The sequence below is a fragment of the Aulonocara sp. 'chitande type north' Nkhata Bay genome, linkage group LG8, assembly GCF_057382095.1.
Source record: "Aulonocara sp. 'chitande type north' Nkhata Bay isolate Kocher_YH1m ecotype deep benthic linkage group LG8, A_spYH_male_GT1.1, whole genome shotgun sequence".
NCBI lineage: Eukaryota > Metazoa > Chordata > Actinopteri > Cichliformes > Cichlidae > Aulonocara > Aulonocara sp. 'chitande type north' Nkhata Bay.
The window spans coordinates 15,785,974-15,806,535 of NC_141351.1; the positions used below are offsets into that span (position 1 = coordinate 15,785,974).

The 20,562-nt window shown below is 41.6% G+C and overlaps 1 protein-coding gene across 4 annotated transcripts in view; it reads right to left on the reverse strand.

Annotated features, from left to right (window-relative positions):
- Nucleotides 1-4,359: 4,359 nt before the first annotated feature.
- Nucleotides 4,360-20,562, reverse strand: part of LOC147323482 (zinc finger MIZ domain-containing protein 1-like) — a 113,587-nt gene continuing 97,384 nt past the window's right edge. For all 4 annotated transcript variants that reach the window (XM_086303861.1, XM_086303863.1, XM_086303862.1 and 1 more), the window contains 18 exons: nt 13,657-13,792; nt 13,155-13,269; nt 12,758-12,975; nt 12,423-12,624; nt 11,834-12,109; nt 11,568-11,750; nt 11,349-11,426; nt 11,070-11,238; nt 10,837-10,978; nt 10,188-10,398; nt 9,840-9,945; nt 9,598-9,758; nt 9,443-9,510; nt 9,283-9,351; nt 8,948-9,192; nt 8,687-8,850; nt 8,013-8,288; nt 4,360-7,889 (listed from right to left, as the gene is read on the reverse strand). In XM_086303861.1, coding sequence (XP_086159987.1) covers nt 7,782-7,889; nt 8,013-8,288; nt 8,687-8,850; nt 8,948-9,192; nt 9,283-9,351; nt 9,443-9,510; nt 9,598-9,758; nt 9,840-9,945; nt 10,188-10,398; nt 10,837-10,978; nt 11,070-11,238; nt 11,349-11,426; nt 11,568-11,750; nt 11,834-12,109; nt 12,423-12,624; nt 12,758-12,975; nt 13,155-13,269; nt 13,657-13,792 — 2,927 coding nt within the window. In that variant the 3' untranslated portion in view covers nt 4,360-7,781. The remainder of the gene's footprint in view (nt 7,890-8,012; nt 8,289-8,686; nt 8,851-8,947; nt 9,193-9,282; nt 9,352-9,442; nt 9,511-9,597; nt 9,759-9,839; nt 9,946-10,187; nt 10,399-10,836; nt 10,979-11,069; nt 11,239-11,348; nt 11,427-11,567; nt 11,751-11,833; nt 12,110-12,422; nt 12,625-12,757; nt 12,976-13,154; nt 13,270-13,656; nt 13,793-20,562) is intronic.

Here is a 20,562-nt window from a genome sequence, read left to right on the forward strand (position 1 = left end):
GGTCACTGCTGATTTTGTTCTCTCCATTTCTTAAGGACCCGTCTTTCAGATACTATTCATCCGCTGTAGATATTTTTTTAGGCCTTGGCACTTCTTCTTATTCTGTCCTCTGTTTTTGTAGATTCCTAAAACATTTTAATTACACATTACACACCATGCCGATATGCATCAACCTTTTTGCTAACAGTTCTTTGGGAATCCCCTCATTGGGCCAAAAATACTATTTTATGCCTGTCAGACTGTGCCATTGCTCAAGGGAGTTGTCAGAATGGAATATTCCACTAGTAATGTTCCACCAAAAATACAATGTTCAGTTCTGCTGTTTCTTTAAAATCCCAGTGTTATTGAGCTGCAGAAAGACACTCAGATCTAAACATTCACAGCTAAAAAAAAGTATCTGTTATTCCACTGCACAAGATTTAGGGCTACACAAATATCAGAAGCATTTAAAGTTTGCTTTCTTGTGCAATATAATGTTGTTAAAGTTACTTTTACCAAGGTTTTCTAATCGATGTTAATAAAGGACAGACTATGTGGGCAGTTGAATTTTTCTTAACACTTAATAACGCTGCTGTTTTCTCACACCATTTCTTTTACTGATGAAACATAAAAAAATGAATGGAAAATCAGACATGTTGTAGATTATTTTGTTGTAAATTGTCATAATGTGGTTCTTCAAGTGTATTTTCCCCACAAGTAGCTGCTCCTGTTGGCTGGTCAGTTGCTCCTCTCAGACGATCAGTGGGTGTTTTCCAGCGATTATCCACTTGCTCTTAGAGACCGTATGTGGCTGCTCTAAGACAGCATTCTGTTTGTAATCTAAAGACGGATACAGCTTTCTAAAATCCCTGATATCTGTTTGAACTGTACCTGTTTTGACCTTGATTACACTAGCAAACTGATACATACATACAAACTAGGGGTGCAACGATACACAAAATTCACGGTTCGGTTCGATACTTTGGTGTCACGGTTCGATATTTTTTCGATACAAAAAAATGTGCATGCCTTTTTAATTTATCATTTATTAAAATTATAAATATATATTTTAACTCAAAAGTACAGTTTTTAAATTTAATGTTGCTGAAACAACAACAAAAAAATAAAAATAAATATATATATATATATATATATATATATATATATATATATATATATATATATATATATATATATATATATATATATATATATCTGATCGAGAAAGCACTCATCTTTGGAAAAGAGAGTTTATTACAGAGGAATGGCTCTTTCCAAAATAAAAGCTATACTATACGCTTCTTCTGGGCTATATTCTCAGCAGCACATTAAACATATCAGGTCCCAATAAGAAGAATCATGTGCTAACGGCTGTCTAAATGACTCGGGTAAAGTTTGTAGCATGCGTGCTTGTTGTTTTTGTCTGCTTCCACTTGTCTTTGCACTAGGATGATGTCGGTGTAAATGTGCAGTCATATTCGTTGTGTTCCCGCTAGTGCTGTCAGCGTTAATCTCGTTAAAATGACATTAACGCCATAACGCCGCAAATCTCCGTTAACGAGTTACCGCGGATCGCCCCGTGCGTGGGGCTGGACGGCGTCAACACGTTAACAAGCTAACTGCGCTAGCGCACTAGTTCCCACCAATTGAGCATTGCGTGGCACATCCAACATACTGTTTTACTTTTGTCCATGACGCGCTTACCTTCAGGGTCATACTTCACATAAAAACCAAGATAGTTCCAAACAGTGTTGCCAACTCCTCAGTAAGGAAAATCGCTATTAAAAGTCGCTAGAAGTTGCTAAATGACGTCATCATTTGCATAATTGGTCATGCTAATATAATTGTAACCTACGTTGTTGGAGAGAGAAACGTCCTAAATGCATTTAGAATTTATTTAGAACTACAGATTACATTTATTTTAGCAATTATTGTTTTTTTAAATGTCACAATTCCAACCCTGCTCCTTTGTGACCCGAAATAGGCACTCTGGTGGAGTTACTTTGTGTGTGTGTGTGTATGTGTTTATAAGTAGTTTTAAACCTCGTGATCCACAAAACAGCATAACAGTAAAAGAAGAACTGACTGCGTTACAATCAGTGCAGGAGCAGCAGCTTCGCTCATGCGCGATTCATTTGCAGTTTGGACGAATAGGTGTGAACATCTTCTGCCCTGATAGCAGCTGGGGGAGGACTATCCTCCGCCCGTGAGCGCTTTGGAACGGGCGAGGTGCCCACGGCAGCACCCACTGCTTGTTGAGAGTAAAAGCGATACCCGCTTTCACGTCAAAAAGTCGTCATAAATAAGTCTCCAATAACACCAGAAAAAGTCGCCAGATTTGTCGCTAGTCGCTTTTTAGAAAAAAAGTCGCTAAGGGGGTGTGAAAACTCGCTAAATATAGTGACAAACTCGCTAAGTTGGCAACACTGGCCAAACGCCAGATCTGAATGAGGGTGGGGGAGGTTCATTTTCGGGTAGCGTTAAGGCAGTTGCCATGTTGCAACGAGCTTAGCTTCTGTCTTGCTAGCTTGCGCTGCGCTCAGTGGATCTGCACTCGACAGTGCAGCCTAGGCGGAGTAGTCGAACGCAGATCCACTGAGCGCTCAACATAGACAGCATCGTCAGAAGAAAAGTTGATAAAATAAATAAAACATTATGTATTGTTTGATATATATGCATACCGAACCGAAAGCACTGTATCGAACGGTTCAATATCGATACGAGTATTGTTGCCCCCCTAATACAAACATACACTGATTGGGTGTAACATTATGGCCACCTGCCTAATATTGTGTTGATCTCCGTTTTGCTACCAAAACAGCCCTGAGCTGTCAAGACATGTACTCCACTACACCCCTGAAGGTGTGCTTTGCACCAAGATCCTTTAAGTCCTCTAAGTTGTGAGGTGTGGCTTCCATGGATTGGACTTGTTTGTCCAGCACATCCCAATGATGTTCAACTGGATTGACGTCTAGGAGGCAGCCTCGTTGTTGTGTTCCTCAAACCATTCCTGAACTATTTTTTCTTTGTGGCAAGGGCAGGTTATCCTGCTGAAAGAGGCCACAGCCGTCAGGGAATCATGAAGGGTTTGTATTGTCCGCAACACTGCTTAGATAGGTAGCACATGTACGTGACCCTTTCGTGACTGAAAATCAAGAACACCCCAAAACAGCTGCACTATAGGAGATGCTCTCACCCAGTCCTCTCATCACAATCTGGACCTTTTCAAACTCACTCAAATACTTGCGCTTGCACATTTTTCCTGCATCCAACACATCAACTTGTTCTTTAATAGATCCCATCTACTGACAGGTGCCATGATGAAAAGATAATGAGTGTTATTCACATCTCCTTTTTAGTGGTCTCGATGTTATACCTGATCTGTGTTGATATTACACACCATCCTCAGAAGAATTATTGTTTAGTTAAAATTATAAGGTTGTAAGGGTTGTTGTTTTGTTTTTTTTTTCTCGTCAACTTTAATTTTTTTAATGGATTTTAATGGATTGTTGACTTGCCCCCTGTGTACACCCTCTGTACATAATTAATTCTAAACTTTTCGAGCTATCATGTTTACATACAGGACAGAACAACCGTTTATGCACGCAACATAAACATAAAACATAAACTCCTCAAGACTTTTTCATTTTAAATGAAGTTTTTAAATGCTAAATGTTAGCTTGTAGTGTGTTAATGTTATTATTTAGTTACATTCACAGTAAAAAGAGACTGGAATTACACATTAACGCCAACGGTCTTTTTCCCACCTGGTATATTTCTTGAACATTCAGTCACTGGTTGTATGTTTAGATAAAACCAGTTTTGGCAGCTTATGAATCATAATTGTTTAGGGAGTGACTTCTATCGACCTATGCATGGTTGCATAACATTCAAATCAACATTAGCTACTGAACCAATAGTTGTGTCTGAAAAACTGAAACCTGTATGGTCTGAAGTTGCACACTGGAGAACTATGACAAGGCATCTAATTGGTATCAACATACAGTAGAACTGGAAATTGAACTTCTCACTTTCCTTTTTCAATCTTGTAAGTATAATAAAATGTACAGTACTTTTAAAAAAAGGACTGTAACAGAGTGTTCAATAATGATATTTTCTAAAATAATTCCATTACTTTGTTGACTGATTCTCAAAAAATGTTCAGTTGGCGATTGCAATTCATGAGAGCCTTACTTTGATGTGTCAGTAATTATTAGTTTGTCAACTTTTCACTCAATGGCAAGGCGACCTTGAGCCAACTCAATGAAAATCTGAGTAAAAATCCATAATTTACACCTCGTGCTTTTGTAAACAGCACACGAGTCAGACAGGTCTCGCAGACTGCATCACAAGTGCACAAAAGACAAAATCACAGTGACATACAGGTATCATCTGAATACATATTTATTAGATAAATATTAGGTTGTCACATCATCTAACTACATACAGTTCTGCAAGACTAAAAATCACAATTAGTTCCTTTATTTTCTCACCAGTTTAGAATATGAAATGATTGTACATACAATGTACAAACAGAGAGACAATGGCCACATTGCATGAATCACCTTAGGTTGTATAATTTTTCCAACTGTTCATGATATCAAAAATTGTACAAACTATGGATTGGTTACAATCTTCTGGACCCGTCCCTCCCACCGTGCTTCTCCCTCATCTCCGAGCAGTTTTCTTTGTAACCGTTTTTTTTTTATTGTTTGTTTTGCTTTATGTATTTTTTAATTTTTTAAATGTATTTGTTTTTTAAGTTTTTAGCTTTAGCACCTCAGAGTATGCAGGTGACAGACTAGAACATTTAGGCTAAATATTACATGTAAAACATTGCTGTCCCAGTTCCCGTAACAAAAGAGGTGAAAGTATAATACAGAGTGGGAACAAAATGCTGAGCGATACCCACAGACACTAACTAACAAGTTTCATTTTCCATATTCAGCCACTTCCAGTAGAGGGGTTGCAAGCTTTTTATTATTCTGAAGAAACAATGCACATTCCCAGGGAAAATGAATACATTTCTGTTCACATGTCTCTATATTAATTTACATATATACAGGCATCCTTGGGATGTTTGACCTGGTCTTAAAATCCTTTCCAGGTCAAACTAGCGAACGTGCCCTTCCTTTTTGTTTTTTTGTTTTTAAATTTTTAAATTTTTTATTAACTCGTTTTCTTTTTTCAACTGTTTTTTCTTTTAAAACAACATCCCCCCCCAGAGAAATGTCCCTTTATTGTGATTGTGCAACTACAAATTAGGGGTGCTGCCTTTTTCACCAATTTGAAAAGAAGAAGAAAAAGACTGAAATGATAAAGACTTCCGTGGGATTGTTTAAAAGTTTCAATTCAGATCGCGAAGAATGAAAACACACCAGTGAACTGTTGAAAGCACAGACTTTTGATTTGATGTTTCCTTGTGACTAAAATATGAAACAAGTTAGGGCTCTGAATAGGAAAAAACAAATTCCTTTTATAACATTTAAAAATAATGCGTACATGAAATCAGGATGGTCGATTCAGCACAATGCTACAATTGAAAGAAATTGGATTTCTAGCCTTACAGATTAATAAGAAAACCAGTACAAAATAATTTACCAAGAACAAAGGGGATAAAAATGTATATGGTCTCATGCTTTTTTAAAAAAGCCAAATTTTTTCTATAACAAAAATATAAACAATATCATGAATTTCTTTAAAATATGGTTGTGATATATCTTTAAAATACCACTGACAATTAGCAACAATTATGATATTCACATAGCTCACTAATTACACTGAAAGCCAGCTGACACCACATAATTCGAAACCCATTACTGTTCAGCATCACTGACAAAGGTCAACATAAATTCATGAGCAGACAACATTGATCATTTTGAATCAATACATCGTAGCATGAGGGAAAATATTGCTTCGAACTGAGTGCAACGTCTGAAAACTGAAACGATGATACACAAGCACTTTGAGCTGATGCAAGGAAGGGGACAACGAATATTAGGACATGAACAGGTGGGAAAGCGACTCGGGGGAAACGACGATGACCTGCGATAGCTTATGAAATGCTTGGGCTGGCTACGCCCCGGCGTGGAGACGAGACAGCCGTATGCTGGTTTGGGAGCATATGTGGTTAAGTTGGACGACTAATGATCGAAGGACAAACATTATCAAGATGATACAAAAATATTCACAATGATATTTACAGTACGATAGCATTTCTTAAAAAATAATACATTTGCATACAGAACAGCACTCTTTTTTTAACATTAAAATGAAAACAAATGTGGCAAAAAGAAAGAAATCTGCACCAATACTGCTTTGAAAACCACTTCTTGAACAGCAGTGATGGATAAACTGTCCTCTCCTTTATCTTTAAAACCAATATTACATCCAATCACACTGACACACACACGCTCACACACTTTCAGTCTTTACAGGACCAAGCAAGCACAAACATTTCCATTCTCATCCCTCTAACTTTGGTGATGTTGAGCAGTTTCCCAAAAGGTTTATGTATAGTTTAATTGTGCAGCAACAATAAAAAAAACATAATAAACATAACACAGTATATGCAGCAAATACATGATAAATGTACTGCTGACATCAACATCATCCCTTCAATGTTAGTGTTAAATAAAATCATACTAAACCTGACAGAAAATCATAAAACAAGCAAACAAACAAGGTCTGTGGAAACAGCAACTGATAAAAACCACACTATCTTTTGTTATCACCACTTGGAACAGCACTAGACAAGGGCTTGGCACACATGCACTTTGTAGATTACTTAAACAACATCATTTAACCGGGAAGAGAGATGTAATTCAGTAAAACTCCTGACAAGAGAAACACGATGGCTCATGCAGAGCTGATGGAAGGAGTTGTAGCAGGAAGCGACAAAGCAGGAGCGTCACAGGAACCCAAACCTCGCACGTTGTACCTTACGTTTCCAATGAAATCCCTTCTTTGTACAGGGGACAATAACTTTACAATATGTAGATGGACAGATATGCTACTCTGTTATGAATGTTGTTTGGTGTAATTGGGGCAATTTTTTTCATTTTCTGCTGTCGAAACCAAAAAGGAGGGACATCTATGTGTTTAAAAAATAGCACAATCGTAGACAAAGTGGATGCCGATCAGTCCCAAAAATATTTTTTAAAATCTTGGCAGAGGAGCTTAAATTTGTTTTAGAAAAAACATTTTGTCAAAGATGGACACGTTGATCTTATTTTTTGTTTCTTTTTGGAAAGGCTGATTTTTGTGTTTTTGCGTTGTCAGAATCTCTTGTGCTTTTAAATGATGTGTGGTGGACAAAAAAGTGCGACTAACCAGACCAGTCAGGGAATGGAGCTGCGACACCAGGAAGCTGTGGCCTCTCAGATTGGAATAAGATAAGACGCACTGGCCAGATAGCGCAGGTTTTTTCAGTTATTTTTCTGTTTTTTTTTACAGTGAATTCCTTTTTCTTCAGAAAAGGAAACAAAACACGAATAAAAAAAATGCTACAACGCGTTCCTAATAAGCACACATACACATGTGTGTGACATTTAAAAAAAAAGAAAATCAACTGAGTATAGCTGCACAGTTCAAAGTTATCACCTCTGGGTGAGAGGGCAGGGAAAACCCTTGCCGTGTCTTTGAGTTGTAACCTCTTTCAGTCAATCTGTGCTGGCGAATGAAAGTTGTACAAGAGGAAGAAGAGAAAGGGAGTGCATCTTTGTGTTTATCAAGTACTGAGTGACCGCCTTGGGAACTCAGGGAAACTGCAGCAGTCAGTGATTATATGTTTCTGAATCGCCTCAGTTGTTTTCAAAGAGCGATAGAAGGTCATCGTTGCTATTGCTGGGGAGGTCTGGGGGATCCAGGTAGGACAACAGTTCATCTGGGTTAGCGAGCTCTGGAAGAAGCTGTATGGTAGAAGGAAGGACAACAAAAATTTGCTATGTAAGTATTCAAGGAATCTCCTTGCATCAACTGTTAAATATGTCAGATTACAGATGTGAAGATTCTGATTGTTTCAGAGGACTTACGTCTAAGGACGGCTCAGGCATGTCTGACCCTGCTTGGCTGTCCAAACTGCTGGAGGGGTTGAAGGCCAGGTCGCTGTGAGGGTGGTTGTTGGGGCCGGGCTGCTGTTGTTGTTGCTGTTGTTGCTGCTGTTGTTGAGGAGGTGGAGCTTGTCGTGAGGGCTGAGGAGGCCCGCTGTGGTGTAGCTGCTGCCCTGATTGGCTCCCAGGGTGTGGAGACGCGTGTAAACTCTGCTGCAGTGGACCATGCGGTTGGTCATTGCCAACAGAATGAGGTATCTGTAGAGAAAGAGAGGGGGAATAATTCAGAATAGCCATATACGTCTTTCAACCTGTTTCATTTTGTGACTGCTAACAACCTCCAACAAACACTTTAAATATAAAGCTAAAGCCATAATTTGGCTAGCTCAGCTAGCTTGGCTAAATTTATGAATATGTAAGTTATATGGAAGTGGAGCCAATTATTGGTAAGTTTAGTTATTCTGACTCAAGTTGCATATTTAATTTAGCTGTAGCCAGTAACTGTTTTTTATGCTAAGCTATGCTAACTGGTTGCTGCCAGTATTTTCCCACTTTTATAGTTAGTCTATATACAAAGTAAAGCAAAAAGTATACATTATGTAACAAAATACAAAATATGACAGAGTCAGTATATTAGGAATTGTTGGTAAACTCACTGTGTCAGGCATATTGTGGGACAGTGGCTTGTCTTGTGCCATCAGGTTGTTGGGCATGTCAGGTGGGTGAGACAGCTGGGGACCATGCATGAAGTCATTCATTGACGTACCACCAGGGGTCCCGTGAGGGAAATCAAAGTTCCCATGGCTCTGGTAACTGTTGCCTAGACACAGACAGAATATGTTTAAAATTTTTTGTTGTTGCTCTGCTTTGTTTGCATAATTCTGGGTGCTACTGTACTTTTTGTACGTTTGAGCTACCTTGGCTTCCGTATTCGCTGTTATTGCCTCCTTGCCCAGAAGGAAGCGATGGGTATGGTGAGGGTCCGGGGCCAAGCTGAGCTATCATCTCCATCACATTAGGCATGATCATCTGGCTGGGACTCATCGTCTTAAACCTCTTTGCCAGTGGTCCATCTGGATCTTCTTTTATGTGAATTTCTGATTTTATAGCCACCGGCCGCCAACTACACGTCGGGTCAATTGTCACTTCCTCAAACTCAGAGCTGATAAAATGTAGATGAAATCAAATAGTTAAGTTAAAAGAAAAATACATATGCATATAAGATTGCACTGATGTTCCTATTTCTGCTTACTTTTGAATAGCATTCAGGATTCCCCACATGTACTGGTCCACCTCGAGTCCTTCTAACAACGCAGTTTTACTGAGGAAAAAAGAGAAATAGTATTTAAGAAAAAGTCATCTAAATAAGGCAAGTGCATGTACTCCTTAGCATTTTAACTCCTTAGACATACTTGCATACAGGACATCGCCATGTTCCCCGCTCACAGTTCAGTTGTAAATATGATTCCAAATCAAAACACTGCAAGAACAAGAAAATAGATTTTTTGAATGTATATTTCTATTTGTTTGTCACTTTTACTGTGATGGTGTATCCTTGAAGTCTTACCTGAACATGTTTGCAGTCATGCCCTCTTGCTGGAAGCTGTATTCGCCGGAAGGTGATTGGACATTTGAGCGAAACCTTGATGGCTGTCTGCTCCACGCCATCCTCCCCGTTTAATGTGGTATTGCCCGACGACGCTGCCACGCTACTGAAGTTCCTCTTTACTGTGAGGCAGGAGAAGAAACACAGTGAGTAAACAAGTACAGAGCAATGAGGACATAAGGGTGCAAAATGAATGTGAATACCTTTGGTGATGCAGTGCTCTGCAGGCAGAAGCCTCTTCTTCAGTAAGCCTTGGAGGACAGAGCGAACTGAGGGCCGATGGACCAGTTGTAGCACAAACAAGTGCGACTGGGGGGAAAAAACATCTAAGTGACTATCAAAGACATTCTCCTAAGGTGTATCTGTTTTATCCATTCTTTACTGTTTGATCAGTTGTGAAAAAAAAAAAGGAGACATGACAGATCCCTTTTGTTATTTTCTTTCTTTTAGCATTAAATATCATCTGATGGGAAACATTTTGCATTTGACTTGAGTGGATTTGTATGAACCTGTTTATTTTTTTCATTAGCTCTGGAAATGTGTGTACTCACACAGCAGCAGGCAGTGACTGTGATCTGGATCGTGTTCCTTCCAGGCTGGCATACATGTTTCAAGTGCAGGGGTTTGTGGGAGGTCTTGTTGTCTCCCCGCTCGATTGTGAGCGGCGTGGCGTTGACGCTGACTTGGACAGATGCCGGCCAGTTCGTGTTCATCTGACGGTCTTCGTGGTGGTAGCACTTAAACTGCAGCTCCAGGTCCGACCTGCACAGATAAAATATAAAGCGGTTACGGTTATGGAGGGTTACTGTATGCAATACATGAGTTAGAATAACGGGAATTCATTCTCACACATTAACAGGGAAATTTTTTGAGGTAATATATAACATTAATTGGATGCTAAACTTAGGATATAATCTCAGCTTGGCAGCAGGAGAAATCCTCATATCAGGACTCTTGACTTGAATTGACTTTTACTTAAGATAGTGATGAAGGAAATTGCAATACTCCAGAAAATTCTGAAAATTAATGCCTTAATGATCCTTACTTGTCACGTTCCTGGGAAAAGGGTTGTTTTTTTTTTTAATCTAATGTTCTTGGCTACTAATGAAAATCAATAAGAGAATATTTACAGCCTAAAAGACCCATATAACTGTTAAAGTGGATGGGGGGAAAAAGCAGTAGCACATAAATATGCGTTACCTCCACATGAGTGTCTGGTGTACAGAGGGCCGTAAATGGAAGACGTGGTTGCTGACAGCCAGGTTATGTTCTAGCCTGAAGGGCTCTAGGACTACTCCATCCCGCACTGGGAACGTCAGACGCAGTTCCTCGTTGTGGCTTGCTGTTTTTGGAGATAAGAACCAACCTTAAATCACAGACTTAAAAAAAAGTTTAAAACGCTTGAACTTACTGTTCATTGATTAATTACTGACCTGGTGGGGGAGGGAGTGCGGTGATATTTGGTTTAATGTCAGGAGGGAAGGGTGGCTTCACATCCTGGTTTGGCGACAGGTACGGCGGGATGTTACTTCCTGGTGTCATTGGAGGAGTAGGGTTCCCTGGCACAGGCGAGTGAGGGTAGTTCCCCACTGGCCTTGGAGGCTATATAAAACACAAATTGAGTTGTAAATCAACTACTTAAATCACTAAAGAGTACATTCAAGTATAATGTAATTTTAAATTTTAATAAACTGGTACCAAAGTAGACTTACCCCATTCATATTTCCCTGGTTGTACTGATATCCACTCCCAGAGAAGTTATTTGTTTGGCCATTGAAAGGTGGCTCTTGCTGTGATTTTAATTAAACAAATAATTTGTCAAATTTACACCATTATTAGCTAAAAAAAAATGTCAGTGAGACTTTGATAAAACTGCATATACAATATGAAATACACCATCACATTTTTATTGAATAGCTTTAACACTGCACCTTATAGTACTGGCCTATGGCACCACTGGGTGGTGGGTATTGGCCTTGCAGCTGCTGTCCTGGCATCCTCGGGCCAGGGTAGTTGGGGGATGGCAGCGGCCTGGAGGCATTTGGTGTGGGATATTGGCCCTGCTGGTTAGGGAACTGGTTGTTTGGTCCATACTGCTGCCCACCATAGTTTGGCTGTGGAATCAGTGACCGGGACATACATTCAGCATATAGCAACGGAGCTACATATTTAAGGTGACACTGTTGAATCCACTCACCTCCCCTGGGTACGGTCTTTTTATGCCTTGCATACCCATGCCCTGAGCCCGAGGACCTGCATAGCCTTGCTGAGGCATTCTTTGACCGTGTGCCCCAAAAGGCCCCATGCCTTGACCCCTGGGTTGGTTCATTCCCATTGGAGGCCCGCTCATGTTGGATGCATTCATGCCTGTGCCCATGTTTCCAGGAAGGGATGGAGGGCCGCGGGGTCCTGGCTGGTTCATGAACTGACTGTTGTATGCCTGATTTGGCCCCATCTGGAAAGAGGAACTCATCTGAAAGACAAAAAGAATTTGATCAACCACCTCAGACTTGACTGTCAATATTACGCAGTTTCTGTTGAATCAAAAGATTTTATAGATAACAAACAAACAAACAAAAAAACTCCACCAGAAAGAAACAAAATGGTATCAACATCTGAGAAACAGTTTGTTTGCTTCTGTTGCAAATAAATGTGGTACTCCAGCTTGCTATTGTTAGCATTAAAGGGATAGAGCCAAAAGTCAAAGTTGATGAATTCTAAGTACCGTAGTCTCACACGTGCACAAAAGGCAACAGTTTATGCTATCAGTTTGTGCGTCATCCTACCGGTCCATATTGGTTCATGTCCTTATTCTGGGTTTCCTGCAGGGCAGCTACAGTTGCTGTTGCAGTGGCAGTTGCGGTGGCAGCAGCAGCAGCAACTGCAGCTGCGGCGGCAGCAGCGGCAGGCTGGGTGAAGTCAGAGGGAGGACGGGAGTGCGGAGGGATGCCCATTCCACCGGGTCCAGGATTCGGCCCTCCAGGGTAACTATAAGAATAAGCAAAAAGATATTAAAGAAGTTCTAGAGAAGAGAATTAATTAAAGTAATTGTCTGAATTAGTTCTTTAAGCATTTTTAATCACTCCAGTGACCATCAGCAATCCATCTACTGGTTACTTACTTGCCACCAAAGCCTCCTCCTCCAGGGTAGTTGGGTCGACCGTACATCCCCTGCTGCATATAGGCCGGGTTTGAGTTGCCTTTGTTGGGGAACTGCTGCTGCGGACCGGGGAACTGAGGAGAGTTCATACCTGGAGTGTTACCAGACATACCCGAGGCCATAGGGTTACCACCAGGGTTCATGGGATTGTTACTGTTGGCCATGGGATTCCCCAACACCTGTTACACATTAGGAATAGAGGGAAAAACACATGTAAATGTTTCACTGATTTCAGATGAGGTTCAATTCAGAATACCACTGCCAAATACACAAATCTGCAGGTGGTATTATTACAGCTATTAAATATAAAGACTTGGAACAGGCACATTTTTACTCTCAAGCAAAAAGGGGATCTCACCTGGCTCTGGGAAGTGTTGGTCACACCCCACACAGTGGTCACCACAGACACTGAACCAGGAGGCTGGTTGGTGTTTTGCTGCCAGGGAACTGAGTCATAGGGAAAAGACCCATCTCTGCAGGGAATAGAAAACACATTTCACTTAAGCAAAACAAAATGGTTTGCCAAGCAGCACAAGTATTTACAGTATAGTTCTAGTAAGTATGTTTGCAACTGCTGAAAGACAGGAAAAGGCAAGTTATGTGGTTAAGCTTAAAAAAATATGAATGCGTCTTTTTCTTCTTCTTCTTGAAAGGCAAATGGTTGAGTTACTGTTTGCCACTATTGACTGTGCTAAATGCAGTTTGTCTGGCAGTTTGTCTAGCCACTGATCCATAAGGAACAACGGGCCTCACACAGAGAGGAAGGGCTTTCCCCAAGGGCCCAGTCTGTCTGTTCGCATACCCAACACACACAAACACATCTCACACGCAAGCCAAAAAGCACAGCAGTGAACACTGACCCATGTGAGAGGCTGGGCTTCATGGAACTCATGGGGGGCTGCATGGGCACTTTTCCTGGAGGCTCGTTCTGCCTGTTCTTCTGGTGACGGAGGAGGAGGAGGCGTCCAAGCTCCTCACACCACGAGGAGAGGAGGGCTGGAAAGAGAGCAGAGTACATAAGTACTATTGGAGACCTGTTAGAAATAACTACAGAGGTACCACCCTACTATTGCAAGCACTTAAGAACAAAAAAAGCAAAACACTTCTGAGCAAAAGTTCATGTTAAAAATCCAAAAAGCAATGGCCTGACTGGAAAAAAGTGCACAAAAATAAATATGCATTGTACCCTATGGCACAACTGTGGAGCTATATTCTGTGCAAGGTACCTGCAAAATGGAACAAGCAAACAGTATGTAACAGTGCAACAACATTAAACACAAAGACATCCTATCATTCATGAGATGTGAAAAACAATGTTTGCTCAAGAGTGATATGTTTACAGGTTGTTATGATTTATTTATTTAGTAAATAAATTATTTATTTCAAAATTAGGGCGGTTTATTTTCTGGCACTTGTAGTTAGTGAATAAGCATATTTCATGTGAGGGAAAACAGGAGTGTTTGGGGGAAATGCACTAAACAGCTTATATTCATACCTCACACAAGTGCACACTGGGGCCATTGATTTATATCAACTGTGCTTATATTTACGCTAATACTCACATAACCACACCTAAATGTCATTGCATAAATAGCCATGTGCGACCCACATGCACAGGCTCTGCTATTTAAAATATTTTTATCCTGTTACTTTTTGTTCAGTTTAATTTAGTTTGAAAAGTCTACCCGTGGACAGAAATTTCTAAATCATGATTGTGTTTGTTCTAAGAAATGTTGGAACATTTTAAGAGCCCAAAGCCTGTACCTTTAAGCTGCAATATAAAGGATCAGCCTAAATCCTGCATGCCACTGTAGCTCATGGCCACTAGGGTTCACTCTGGGCCTGCAAATGAATTCCAGTCCTTCCCTTCTCCCCACCTACCTACCACTTGGTTAGGTAGCTACCACAGAGTGCGTTTGATCGAATCATATGCTTTTCATCTGCAGTGCATGTGTTTGTACTGTGCCAACTACAAAAGACTCACTTTTCCCTTTTCTCTCCCTCTCACTTCCTCTGCCTCCTTCTAGCCTCTCTCTGTGGCTGTCTGAGGAGAAAGGGAATGTGGATTCAATCAAAGAGCAGGGCAGCCACCTCCTCTTATGATTCACAGCACTTCTAGGCTGAGTAAGGAGCGGGAGGGGTGGGTGAATCAGAGTGCTTGGTGATTTCAGCTGCGGTTCGCGCAAAAAAGCCACGTCAATATGACAACAGACAGTGCGCGCTGTCCTCGCAGGCAGATGCACCCTGCTGCCACATGCAAGGGTGGGCTGCCACATATTACACGCACACACACACACATACAGATGCAGACGCACAAGGGAGAAACAACCGAGATTAAAAATAAAGAAAATACAGAAGGCTGAATGAATCAGCGAGAGAGGAGACATCAGTCTAATGGGGCTGATAGGAAGGAGGAACAAACAAAAGCTTCTGACTCCCATCACAAACATGGCAACCCAGACATCTGACCACACATGGCTGCTTGCAAACCATACAAGCTTACCAGCACACTCAGACAAGGAAAGAAACAGCACGAGCTTATAATAACACACACACACACAGGCGTAAAATAAATAGGACACAAGATGTCCTCTGAGTGTGGCGAATTTTCCGAGGACAAAACTGAGTTTCTGCTTCGACACACAAACACACACCTTCTCCTCTCAGAGCACTGCACCCCAAAAGGCACCTCCTATCCTTTCATTTGAACACTGAGCACACCAGCCTCACTCTGTGTAAAGATGAGGGCTGGAATACAAAAGACATGTACAGATGGTGCCAGCAGTCTCCTTGCTTCTCCCTCTCCTCTCCCTCCCACTCCTTTAAAAGCAGCACGGGGCTCAGGCACAGAGGCAGCTGGGTTTTTCCTCTTTCCCACCCGCTCACGCTCCCTCTCTTTTTCTCTCCTCCTCCTCCCCCTCCTCTTCTTGGCAAGGCAGGTGCCAGGAGACAGGCTGTGCTGTTCCTCCAGAGAATTGATCTGACTTTACCACGGCTGTGCTTTAGTTGACGGAAAAGGCCGCTCAGGTGCACTTTCTGCTAAAAGCATCACGCTCAAAGGTAAAGGCGCAGATTCCTGAGTTACTTTTAATTTGATAAAAACCGGATCCAAGTGTGGCTAATAGGTTTACGGGTTTCACATCTATGTTAGTACGTCCTGCAGTGTTTTTAACAGCACCCTCCCTCTCCTCAGACCCCCTTCTGATGGAGAGAGTTTTCAATTCAAGGGCCTGGCGACCAGCCAGCATGTTACAGCTCAATTAGGTCCCATTATTCTCTTCCAACAAGGGGTAACTTGCACTTCTTCTATGTTGATAAACATGTCTCCACAATTTATCCCATAGCTGTGCCACTGTGGGGCCGTCTGGGTAAGCAGACAGCGTCCCTGTTTCACGCCGAGGCCGACATCAACAGCCGCAGGACATAAACAACAACCGCGTGGAACATAGCAGAAAGATGACAATACATCGGCTATCTGAGAGAAACAGGAAAAAAAAAAGAGAGAGAGAGAAAAGGAATCACAAGTGTTGCCACTTAAAGAATTATTCTACCCCATCATTAGATAAAGGGCTTATCTCTGCACAAAATTACCACCTCCACTAAGCACCAACCGGTTTAAAGGAGAAGCCCTGTCATTGACTCAGAGGATAAACTTCAGGTTTCAGATGACGGGAGGAGGAACAGCCAACTCGTTTCTCTTCAGTCGCTCCCTCCTACTCGTCCTACACCCAAACACGGCTCAGGACAGTGCAGATGAGGAACACAAAAGGATTACTGTTTCTCCTCTCCACTCCTCCCACAGACGGCCCTTCAATAGACTCATCTGTCTCTCTGAGAAGAGCCAAATCTGGAGATAATTGTCTCAGGTGTTGCACTTCCAAATCTCAAAGACCATTCTGGAGTGAATCAAACTGGCATTTTGTGCTAGAGAGCATCCTTCTGCCATGTTTACATTGGTCTCCCTGGCGGCAATGAGTCTCTGCCTTCCATAAGGAGACAAGGCTATCCTGTTTGCCTCGTAGATGGTCCCAGGGGCCCAGCTGAGTCTGAGCCGTATTGATATTCTGGTGCTCAGCTGCCCAGCCTGATGGTCAACCATGGCGAAGGGTGGTAAACGCATCTGCTGGGACTAGATGGGTGGTTCAGTGATTGGGTCTGCAGCTTCCAGCTTCACTTGCTGTCATAAAGCCCCAGGGAGACATGACAAATGACATGGACTGCATCCCTGACAGTTATTCAATGCTCTATCCAATGATAGCCTAATGCTCCCCCAACCTTCCATCCATGGCCCATGCAGACACGAGGCAGAGAGATAAACTGTGCTGATTAAACACTCTGATTTGGGCTCTGCCGTGCTCTCCCGAAAACAAAGAGCTTTTAATAAAAGGTCAGTTAACCCAGATTGCAACATTAATATTTTTGTCATTTGACTGCAAAGTTAGATGTTCATCTTTCGAGATATCTGTATGGAGGTTGATAGAATTTATTTTGTGCTGTTAAAAGATTCTTAAAATTTTGCTCATTTCTAAGAGTTTCATGTATCAGTTTGCTGTAGGCAACAAGGCAGCTATATAGGCATGTGTTAAAAAAATGACAGTGACTACCATATACTGTTATGTAGGCCAAGTGGCTGCACTGTAGTACCTTAACATGTGACTATCAGTGCTAGAGAGATCTCAATTAAAATTTCAATTGTAAGGTTGTGTGTAAAGTTATTTGCTTTTTGGGACATTAGCTTATTTTTAAGGTCTACTTTCTTTCTGCACTAACAAGGTAATTAAACAAAATATTCTAACACAGTTAAACCAATAAAGGTCGGTTATTTAGTGAGTTAGCTTGCTGCTAACCAAGCTAGCCAGCATTACCTTCTAATCTCAGTTTAGTAAACCGTATTGATTTTACACAGTACATGTGCACGTGCAGTCCTTTTACACCACAAGGCATTTTCCCATTCACACACGTGTATACAGCACATTATTCTATGCATCAGAAGCAATTTGGAGTCCAGCAGCTTACTCAAGGACACACTGACATGCAGACTGGAGGATTCAGACATTGAAACGTCATCTTTCCACTTGCACAGCTGCCCCACTGTAGCCACCACAGTGGTGATGCCCATGCCCAACATACCATGGACTCATCTATAAATACAACACAGACCAATCAATTTACAAAATCTGGAAATAAACTCGGCAGATGTTCCTGTGTCAATATCATTCATCCAGTAAAATCATCCCCAACGCAAAGCTTCTGCCCGCCAGACAGTACCAACTTACCAACTGTCACTCATATTACAAAGTAAGTCAAAGTATGCAAAAACAAATACCGTGATGAATAATAATATTAAATTAATAAGAACAAAATACATCTTTTTTTGCAGTTGCTACTGGATGGCAAAAACTTCCATGCAGACTTCATGTATGCTACAGACATTAACACTGTATGTCATTACACAGTGTATATTAGTGCTTTTAAGAAATTGTTAAAAAATAAAAAAATTGAGCACCATAATGATTAAGGACCATGTGCTACAAGGGAGAATATAACCTTAAACACATGAATAGCTGCTATTACAAAGGTCACCCCTACACTTGCTGCTGCCTCAAGAATAGTTTCCTCTACTCCTTTTCATTTTCTACCTCCCTCCTTTTCCTTCCATTATTGGCAGGGCACTGCAAGGGAGGCAGCAGGTAACGCAGATGCCAAGAGTTTCTATGATCCTCATCCGCACCCGTTCTCTGCCTCCCCCTCCCTCTGCTCTGTATGTAATAGACACCTGCTCCCTTGTCAACCCTGGAGTCCCACCTGGCATTGTCCCACATGGTTTGGTCACTAACTTCCCCACAAACGCACAGCACATATCCTGTCATCACGTCAGAGTCACATTATCGACAGTACTTCCTCGCTTATTCCCTTATTAGCCATAGGAGTGAAGTCCAATTTTCGCAGTAAACCTGTCGTAGAGAATCACGACCCCTAAATGGCTTGTTTGAAGACGTTTAGCCAGAAGGGCTGAAAGGAGAACAAAGACCATGAGCAAACTAACAAGAGCAGCTCTAGTGGGCTGCACTCTTTGGTTTCTGAGAGCGCTCTATTCACATTCGATTCCGCCCACCCTCCCTCCTCTGCCCAGAAAGGATTGAATGGACACAAGCCTCCTGCAGGCCAAAGTCAATTAAAAGAAGACAGAGTCTAGGGAGCCCCGGTATCCCTGGTTACTGAAAGCACCTAAGAAGCCATGCAAAACAACCACTTTTAGTTTTAGCCAAAGAATCCCTCACTTATGTGCCTCATGTAGGTTTCCCAGAACTATAAAACTCTGGGATTTTCTTCAACATATGTATGGAAAACTACATGAATAAGTAGTTGCTATGGCGTCGCTTATGAAGGCCCAGTCACCGCTGAGCTCTCCTGCGTAAACTGCAAGCTGCATCGTAAATCATCTCCCGCTCTGCCTGACATGCACACAGTAACCAAAGAGCCACGGATGCCAACCTGGCAGGCATCAGGTCTCTCTTTGTCTTCACACAGATGCCACGAATTATTCATTGATGCCAATTTGATAATGAAATGGAAGCGACATGTTCGTCATGCAGGCTTTTTCACCAGCAAGGCGAGTGTATAACAGGTTACGGACCTGTCACCCCACGACAGGCCAGAAGATTGCTACTTGTTCATCCATGTCTGGATAATTAGGTAGAAGCTCACAGGTGAAACACCTTAAACACATGGTGCACATTTCACTCCCTTAAACTGTTGACATTAGAGGCAAACTCGAAATGGGGGCTGTCAAATTAGTTTGAGATTTTAAATTTGGGTGGCTATGCAACATATTTGAGGGTTTTCATAAACCCGATGAGGTGGGGATGATGTATAAAGTAGGCACATGTTGGTATCATGGCTGCTACACGGCATCAAAGTTAAGGGGCGATTTCACATGACTGCTATGCATCTTTCATTGAAAGATGAAAGTTAGTGTTAGCAATGCAAGATCAGCTTTGATGTGGATTGAAAGTATTAGTGCTAACAGCTATAAAACAGCATGTCTGTGTAGGCCAGACAACTGCCTCCTGTCTGTACCTCATCTTTTTTTTTTTACATTATTCCCTCTGCCACTCTCCCTCTCGGTAATATTGGAGTCTTGTCAATGAGTACTTAGGCCCGTTGCCTCACGGGGAGCCAGACTTGCTGGCTAGGTTTTATGGCCCATTTCAGAGCTGCCCTGGCTTAAATACAGCCTCCTGCTGGCCACATGGCCACAATGTCGTGCCATGTCCATCCGGCGAAGTGAAGAGGGGGGGACGCTTGGACTCCCGCCAAAAAGGTTTTACTGAGGCCACAAGCATATGTGGCCATGTGGAGGCAGGAAGACAAGGAGGTTGCTGTTTTAACATCCTGTGTTCCTTAATGTCGCACCAATGGTGCTGTAGTACATTTAAAAAAATAAAGTTTATAATAAAATATCCAGCTAACCTCTTTGACATGCAAATTTATCTATCTATATAGAAAATGCAGGAAATTTAAAACATGTATCTTCAAAATAATAGCAGTGCTCTCAGATTTCAGATAAGGATTTTCAGATAGGATTATGATTTAGGACTAACTGGATGCCAACTGGAACAAGATACAATATATGCCACAATCTCCAGATGATTAATGCAGATCTCATCAGTGGGACTGTCATTTCTTGGTCATGGTAACACAGAAACCAACCCTTGCCTAAGCAGGGCAGTGTTTTAAAAGATAATCTCCTTTGGCACATGCAA